The sequence below is a fragment of the Xyrauchen texanus genome, chromosome 9, assembly GCF_025860055.1.
Source record: "Xyrauchen texanus isolate HMW12.3.18 chromosome 9, RBS_HiC_50CHRs, whole genome shotgun sequence".
Classification (NCBI taxonomy): domain Eukaryota; kingdom Metazoa; phylum Chordata; class Actinopteri; order Cypriniformes; family Catostomidae; genus Xyrauchen; species Xyrauchen texanus.
In genome coordinates this window covers 45,061,031-45,070,490 of record NC_068284.1, presented here as the reverse complement: position 1 = coordinate 45,070,490, position 9,460 = coordinate 45,061,031, and the positions used below count along the sequence as shown (strand labels likewise).

General features: G+C 37.5%; 1 protein-coding gene across 1 annotated transcript; it reads right to left on the bottom strand.

The window, feature by feature from the left end:
- Positions 1 to 5,448: 5,448 nt before the first annotated feature.
- LOC127649747 (relaxin-3 receptor 1-like) lies at positions 5,449 to 6,654 on the bottom strand. The gene has a single exon (XM_052134972.1). The coding sequence runs from the start codon at positions 6,652 to 6,654 to the stop codon at positions 5,449 to 5,451; it is 1,206 nt and encodes a 401-aa protein (XP_051990932.1).
- Positions 6,655 to 9,460: the final 2,806 nt, after the last annotated feature.

Below are 9,460 nucleotides of genomic sequence, written 5' to 3'. Positions count from 1 at the left end.
GCAGAATTAGTTGCATTGCATTATTATTCTATGCATAAAGTCTGTATCCGCAAAGCAACCAGCATTGTGGATGACCCCACACACCCCTCAAACAAACTCTTTACCCTCCTCCCGTCTGGCAAGAGGTACCGAAGCATTCGGGCCCTCACGGCCAGACTGTGTAACAGCTTCTTCCCCCAAGCCATCAGGCTTCTCAATACTCAGAGACTGGTTTGACACACACGTGTCCTGAGTTGCACTTTAATAACTGTCACTTTATAACTGTCTGCTACCTCAATAACTGCTATGTGCATAGAACACTATCTCATAGTATGTTATGTTTACATTTTTAGAAACTGTCATCTTTTTGCACTACTGTATACTGGTCGGCGCTGCACTGTCTATTGTCCTGTTCATTGTCAGTAATTTGTTGTACTGTCCCGTACTTTTTGCACATGTTTGCACGTGCACTTTATATAGGTATATATAGGTAGTTTATATAGGTATTTTATTTCGTTGTGTAGTCTCATGTGGTCCTGTGTTGGTCCTTTGTTGTTTTTATGTAGCACCATGGTCCTGGAGGAACGTTGTCTCGTTTTGCTGTGTACTGTACTAACTGTATATGGTTGAAACGACAATAAAAACCACTTGACTTGACTTGACTTGACTTGACTTGATGCCTTTCATCAACTGGGAAGCATGTCAGAAAGCCTGTATGATCATATTCCTGTTACTGAAGTGTTTACAAGCAAAGCTGATGTAATATGTGCAATCTAAACTCACAGTTTCTCTCTCAGTGGCTGTGTTTGGAATGGAGTACGTTTCAAACAGTATATTGCATTACATTGTTGTCAATTGACATCATAATGTTGCTTGTAAGTGGCATCCAGTTTTCAACTTTGGTTATTTTTTATTTCTAATTCAATTTTGGCATTTCATTAAGCAATGTAGTGTGCTTTGGTTGTATAATGTTGTATACATTTTACCAAATGTAGTTTCAAGTTGTATTGTATTTACACAGTACGACAATGGAGTGGTGGCATAGTGGGCTAAAGCACAGAACATGTAATCAGAAGGTTGCTGGTTCAATCCCCACAGCCACCACCATTGTGTCCTTGAGCAAGACACTTAACTCCAGGTTGCTCCGGGGGGATTGTCCCTGTAATAAGTGCACTGTAAGTCGCTTTGGATAAAAGCATCTGCCAAACGCATAAATGTAAATGTAGTAAAATTCTTGATACGACTTTTCTCCCCACAGTTTATGATAAAGATTATATACATATACTGTCTATAGGTAAGAATAGAAATAGAAGTATATCATTAATCATGTACGTCATTATATTAGGGCTATAAATCGATTAAAATGTTTAATCTAATTAATTATATGGTGTCCCGATTAATTAATCGCAAATAATTGCATATAAATATTTGCTGAGAAAGCCCCTCATATAACAATAATTCAATATATAATGATGAAATAATTATACATAGTTATCTTTAAATATTAAATATATATATATATATAATAAAACATATTCAGATAATTAAAATGCATTATATTCTTGTGGCAGAAGAGTTAATCATTGATAAAACAATACAAAAAGTGGTTTTAGAATACAATGTATTGTTTACTACCATATTATTGATCATAAGTCAATCATTGACACACAGATCACTGCAATCCATTACACAAGTGAATTTGACAATCAGTTGGAGATTTATTATGAGGGCTTGAGATCCCTTAGTTCGAATTTGCGCTCCATCAAGTGTTTTGAACACAAGAATGTAACGAATGTTTGTGTTGTACTGTCTACCGATTGGTTGTTTTGTTCACTGTAATAAACTGTGTGTTGCTCATACAGCTGAAGTTTCACTTACTGCCCCCTGGAGTAAACAGGTGGTACTACAAGCTTGCATTTCGCAGGAATGTTTTTAATGCATTATTTTTAGTACATTTAATCACACTGAATTAATGCATTAAATGCAGCCCTACATTATATGCATACTTAAAATTCACACTGTACACACTATACATACTATATATTGCAGAAATAGTAAGTGTGGTTAGTATGCCATTCAACAGCCTCTGATACACATAGCAGCAAAACTAAAATCATTTTCATTTGGATGTGTGTATTTTTTGAAACCTCCATCTCATACCATGCATTATTTCTGTATATCAATGTATAAGTAAAAATATATGTATTTAGGTGTAACTAACAACTTGATTCAGTCATATTAAATAATACTTTAGATTTAAAACCTGTGCACATTTTCATACAGTGCACATACAAGCAATGCATCTCCAATATCTTAATACACTGATAAATTATTTTCAAGTAAAAATATACATAAAATCCTAAAAAGGATAAAAAATTACTTTAGAAGCAAAATTGTCACACGATATTACAAAGTGTTATTTTTGTGCTTAAAACGAATTAAAAAATTTGCCAATGTTGGGGAGTAACAGAATACATGTAATGAAATTACGTATTTAAAATACAAAATATTAGTAACTGTATTCCACTAGTTACAATTTAGATCATTGGTAATTAGAACACAGTTACATTCCAAAAGTATTTTGATTACTGAAGAGATTAATTTGCATTTTATTGTCATTTGTTTCATTTAATATTTTATTATTTTCAGATGTAAAACATTTATCCATATAAATGATGCGATCCAAAGTGCATTTGAACAGCAGTGAAACACTTTCTCATAATGTGTTACATTCATACGAGCAGACAGAGAAGTACGTTTGAAGCAGAAGAAATAGAAATAGACCTTGTGTAAATTGTTAGCTTTATGCTAAGCTAAAATGCTATTTCTAGCCATTTTACATGCACATGTTACCAGACACGATCATATTTTTTATCAAGAAAATTCACATTAGATCATAATTTCTTTTTTTCTAGAAAGATCTTTGATATTAGGGCAAAAATCATGTTCTTGATAATAATTTTTGTATTGTTTTCCTGTAAACATATCTAAAAATCCTTAAAACAAGATCAATTAAATTAATCTTGTTTTAGAAACAACACTGCATAAGATATTTGGGTTTTTCAGAGAATATATTTTTAACATGTGTATTTTGAGCTTTTATAGTCAAAACATGTGAAAAAATCTACCAGTGCTGAAGAAGTAATCCAAAGTATTTAGAATACATTACTGACCTTGAGTAATCTAATAGAATACGTTACAAATTACATTTTACAGCATGTATTCTGTAATCTGTAGTGGAATACATTTCAGAAGTAACCCTCACAACTCTGTCAACCAAACGTGATTTGAATCAACCATGATTTGCTGTGAAACACTTTTTATTTACACTGAGCCATATACATTTCAGCCATGCCAAGTAATGCAATTAACTTGTGTTAGAAATGTAAGTTTCATATGCGAGAGACAAAAAAACATTTGGAAAGTTTTTTCTTCCCAAAATTGCCACATGGAAAGTCCATCAGGGCAGACAGACAGTGTTTATAGATGATGTACAGATTGTAACCAGACTGCATTCTGCAGCATTATATATCATCTAATGGTAATGTTCAGAGACACTGAACTATACATTGAGCTCAAAGACAGTTTGAAAATGGTTGTGTGTCTTTATCCAGTCAATGTCCATGAATTTGGTCTCTTACATCTCTTGAACATACTGCACATCCATGGAAACAGTGTTTCAGATGTTTGGAATGCCTGACAACCAATGAATCCCTTTTGGTAGCATTTATTATGAATGATGTGACATTACCGATTAAATGTTTAGACACATCTACTCATTTTTTATTACTACTATTTTCCACTTTTTAGAATGATAGTAAAGTCATCAAAACCATGAAATAACACAAATGGAAATATGGGAATTATAATGTGACCAAAAATGTTAAACAAATCAAGACTTTCTTATATTTTCTTCTCTAAAGTCACCACCCTTTGCATTACCTGCGTTGCTTTTTAAACAGGATTGAAGAATTTCCCACGTATGCATTAATTATAACTTTTGAAGTTTTGTAAATGAAGTCATTCATAGGCACAATTTACAATTGCCTACAAAACTAATGTTGAGAAACATATTCAGTCAAGTGTGTCCAACCTTTTGACTGGTGCCATATACAGGATGAATTTAATGCATTCCACGAGCTCGCCACAGCTGTCCGATGTGTGTCAATCCATGTTTGTGAGATATAGATATAGTGTGGTCCAAAAGTTTGAGACACCATTGATGAGATTAAAAATCAAATACATGGCAAAAATAAATAAATAAGTAAAATAATGAATCATTTTCTTACTGACTATTTTGTCTTGTTTTACAGTAAAAAATATTTATACATTCTTAAAACAAGATACAGTAAAATGGCATATGATATTAGAGAAATCTAGCTATATGTAGTTCTTACTTTAAATAAGAAAAAACTATTGCAATGGGGTAAGAAAAACAAAACGTGATTCATTTTGTTTGTTTATCCGAAAACAAGATTTAAAGGAACAGTCACTCAAAAATGAAAATTCTCTCATCATTTACTCACCCTCATGCCATTCCAGATGTGTATGACTTTATTTCTTCTGCAAAACACACATGAAGATTTTTATCTTAGATTTTTAATATTCAAGTCCTTTTTATTTTTTACTGCAAATCTCCACTTTCACTTTCACATTATTGCGCATTTTGAAAGGGACTTTTGCTATTTATGGTTAAAAAGGACTTTGATATTGATCATTTTCTCAACCACACAAATCATATTGCTTCTAAGATATCAATTTAACCACTGGAGTCTTAAGGATTACATTTACTCTTCCTTTATGTGCCTTTTGGAGCTTCAGAGTTCTGGTCACCATTCACTTGCATTTAAAGGACCTACAGAGCTGAGATATTCTTCTACAAATCAATGCAAAGATGAAAGAAAGCCATACACATCTGGGGTGACATGAGGTTGAGTTAATGATGAGAGAATATTCATTTTTTGGTGAACTATACCTTTAATATCAAAAAAGGTCATTTTTGATTATTTAAGGGTGTTTAGATATTTTTACCAGAAAATACAAAAATGCCCAGTATGGAAATTAATTTGTATTTTTTGCATTGACCTCAAAATAATAATAATAAAATAGTTCTCTATGATTAAATAATTACTTTTGTGATATTTACCATTATAAGATTGCCTTGCTTCCATTGAAGCACACTAGATGCTCTTTGGATCATTCTCAAATAATGCTGGATAACCTGTGGAGCTCATGCCATCTTAAGTGTCTGATATCAGTGTTTCAATTCACCTTCAATTAACTTTTTTGTCTTAAATTTGTATGCTGATAATATAATTTGTAATGGAAAAAAATACATTAAATAAAAATGCTTTGCATTTCACTAGTGGTCTTAAACTTTTGGACCCCAATATATAACAGCATGCTTTCGAAAGTTCAAATGAGCTTTTGGGCATCACACTAGTGCGTCCTTTTCATTTAATGGCAATGTCACGTCCCAATCTCCATTTGCACCACGGCCACTCCAGGTGGAGCCTCTGCCACCTTCTTGCCCCTGTACACCAGCTTGGCCAGGTTCCTAACGGATGGAGTGGCCCTGAAAAGCAGTTTCTTAAGTCCAGTGCGGTACTCCTGCCGGATCAAACAGTACAGAACCGGGTTCAGGCAGCTGTTTGTGTGCGCCAGGCACACAGTGATTGGGAACGCGTAGGCCTGCGCGTTATAAAAAGCGTTGCTGAAGGGCACCAGATCGAATTTAATGAGCACTCCCCAAAGTGTCAACGCCTGGTTGGGCAGCCAGCACAAGAAAAACGACAGTACCACGATGGTGACAGATTTGGTGACTTTGGAGCGGCGCTTGTGGCGTCCTCTCTCACTTTCCGACCCGGGAACACCGCTGACACGACGCCGCAGAACGAAGCGCAACAGAAGGAGATAACAAACGCAGATGATGACCAGAGGAATCACGAAGCCCAAAAGAAACTTTTGGGTCTGATAGAGACCCAATAGCAGCTGTGGATCCCAGCTTCCAGAGTCCGAAAAGCGCACCAGGCACAGCTCGTCGTCCGATACCTGCGCCGTGGTGGAGTAGACAGCATGGGGGATGGTGGCCACCACGGACACGACCCAGATACCCAAACTGGCCCATTTTACCTCTGCCGAAGCCGTTTTGGAACTTTGCATCCGCAGGGAAGAGGACAGGGAACAATAGCGAGCAACACTCATAGCCGTGAGGAAGAAAACACTGGCGTACATGTTCATAGTTGTCACCGAGCTGATGATCTTGCACATCACCTTTCCAAAAGGCCATCGGAAGTCCAAAGCGGTATCCACGGCCCAGAATGGAAGTGTCAGGACAAACTGCAGATCGGTTACAGCCAAACTCATGACGAAGCAATTGATGGAGGACTGCTTGAGTCTATTGCGCGATTGGAGAAGATACAGTGCCAAAAGGTTCCCGACGAGTCCCAGCGCGCACACAATCAGGTACACGAGCGCAATCACGACGCGCATTGCCATACTCGAGCTGTCGCCGTAGAGCTCCTGCGCGGACTCTTTGGAGAGCAGCTGCAGCCAGCACCGCAGGGAGAGGTTCTGTAGAGCTGCCGCGGTCCGGTTCGACAGAGCATCGCCGTCATCTAGCGCCGGTCCGCACGCCGCCAAACCCGGTGCCAACGCGCTGCTGTTCCTCTGCATGGCGCAGCTTTATACGATATTTACCAGCGCTGATTTCTATACGATATCATATATGCAACACACGTTTTCTTTACATGCAACCTACTGATGCAAAGTGCGATGTAAGATCCTTCTTTGCGCTTATTAAACCATTAAAACGTGTGCTGCGTGAAACTCCACTGACTCTCTCTGCCTTTGAATGAGCTTGAGGAGCGTTCAGTGAGCTTATATACAGTAGGGAAACTGGTGCTGTTGTGTCGCATGGGGGTAGTTGTCACAATGGATATATTTAATTAAAGGTTCTGAATTAGAAGACCAACTTCACAAATGCCTGTTTTCTCTGGCAGGGTCCAAAAAATTAATACATTAAAAAAAGACAACTCTTTATGATGGTTTCATTCCCATATTTCAAAACTGTCTTAAATTAAATGGTGGAAACTATCCCCAATTTAAAATAAACATTTTAAAGCATTTAATAATGTTAACATATACAACTTTTGATTAAAAAAAAGATGTATTAGAAAGTGTTGAAATTATTATAAAAAAACTAAAAATAATTTTACTCATCCTCATGCCATCCCAGATGTGTATGACTTTCTTTCTTGTGCTGAACACAAACAGAGATTTATAGAAGAATATCTCACCTCTATAGGTCCATACAATGCAAGTGAATGGTGACCAGAACTCCAAACGTGAGATTAAGTCAACGTACAAGTAATCCATAAAACCCCCGCGTTTTAATCAATGTCTTCTGAAGTGATCCAGATTGTTTTGGGTGAGAAAAGACCAAAAGTAACTCCTTTTTTACTGTACATCTTGCCACTGCAGTCTCCAGTAACAATCATGATTTCAAATTTGATTACTCTTCCTAGTGCTTTACCATGGGCAGAGCGATAGATGGCACTAGGAAGTGTAATCGAGCTTGAAATCATGATCGCCAAGGAGACTTCTGTAAAGATGTACAGTGAAAAAGGAGTTATTTGTCTGTTCTTACTCGAAACCGATTGAATCGCTGCAAAAGACATAGATTAAACCACTGGAGTCTGATTTGCTGACTTCATCTCCTTTTTTGAGCTTTTGGAGTTCTGGTCACCTTTCACAATCTTCGTTTGTGTTCAGCGAAAAAGAAGTCATATACACATCTGGGATGCCATGTGGGTGAGTAAATGTTTGAACGGGTGAACTAACCAGTTAATAAGTGCTGTAAAAAGTATTGGTCATTATGTTAACTAATGTAGTTAACTCATCTTAAAGCTGCACTACGTAACTTTGTGCTCTCTAGTGACATCTGTGGTTGAAAGTTAAAATTGCCAGCAATTTGCAGACGAACACTTCATGTCAGTCACATAGACTGTAAAAAAAGATGGACGACGCCCCTTCGCTCTTTTCCATTGGTGAGAACTGAAGCCGCCAGTGTCCCGATATGCCGCTGACATCTTGGGACTTGAGTCTGCGCAGTTGCGATTTCTGGACCAGACCTGCGCAGTAGTGAGCAGGAAGTAAAGCCGCGAAATCAAGGCCCCGCCCTCACTCTCGCTGAATCAATCGCAAGGACACGCCCCTTTTGACTTATGACGGTGTGAAATAATTAATTATAGAAATTTAAATTTAAAGCTCCAATCTCCTCAGTCCTCCGAAGATCCCGAGAAAAGTCGGTTGGTGCTTCAGTGACTACTGAGAACCTGTCAATCACAGCTATCAATCATGATGTCACAGCACCGTTTTTATAGCATCAAATTAAAAAACTAAAAACAAACTTATTTTGAAAACAAACACTTGAAATGACATCAACGTGATAGAAACGACAGTAAATGACAGAAACTATCTTTGGAAAAAAGATATGTGAAGTGAAATTTAATTGTTTAGTAGGTCTCACGTCCCGTTGAATAACATGGGGAGGCGGGGTTTATGACCTATACTAGGACCAGTCACCGGGGGGCGATAGAGACGTTTTAGCTTCACTTTTGAGGGCTTGTGCGGCACACTTGGTCAGTCATGGCGTGATTTATATTTGACCCATAGTGTCGCTTCTTCGACACAACGTTGCCTTTGTGTCCTCCCGGCCACGTCGCTGAGCCGAGCCACTGTTATGTTCGGACCATTTCCGGTTCCTCAGAAAAATCCTGAATGAAACAGACGCATTTCCCCACCTTTATACCCATATGTCCGGGGGCAGGACATGCAAATTCTGTCTGCCAACTTCTCATTGGCCTTTTTCATAGATCAGAGGTATATTCAGCACTCAAGAGAGACCCCTAGTGTCGCTTCTTCAACACAACGTCTCGTTCCCTCAAACAGGGAACGGAGGTTACATCCGTAACCTAGACGTTAACTCATCTTAAAGCTGCACTACGTATCTTTGTGCTCTCTAGTGACATCTGTGGTTGAAAGTTAAAATTGCAAGCAATTTGCAATAGAACACTTCACGTCAGTCGTCTTTCGGCACTGCCCTTCTGGCGGATGAATCTCATGATTTCAGCTTACCTGAACATCGCCGGTGTGTGATTGTGACTGGAGATATTCAGATCTGGAGTCATAACATGCAATTTTCATGCTGATATTATGTTATACGATTAAACATTTAAAACTGAAATATTATTTGATTCGATGAAGATAAAAAAACACTCGTATTCACATATTTTGAATGACTGAATTTAACACTTATACCACTTTTCTGACACTACACTCAAAGTGCTTTTACATAGAGAACAGGGTATACCAGTATTACCAGTATATTATTAGATTATTCAATTCAAGCATGACTAGCAATATTAGCTTCAACAACCCTACTAAACAAGCATTATAGCTGGTAAAAAAAATTTACCAA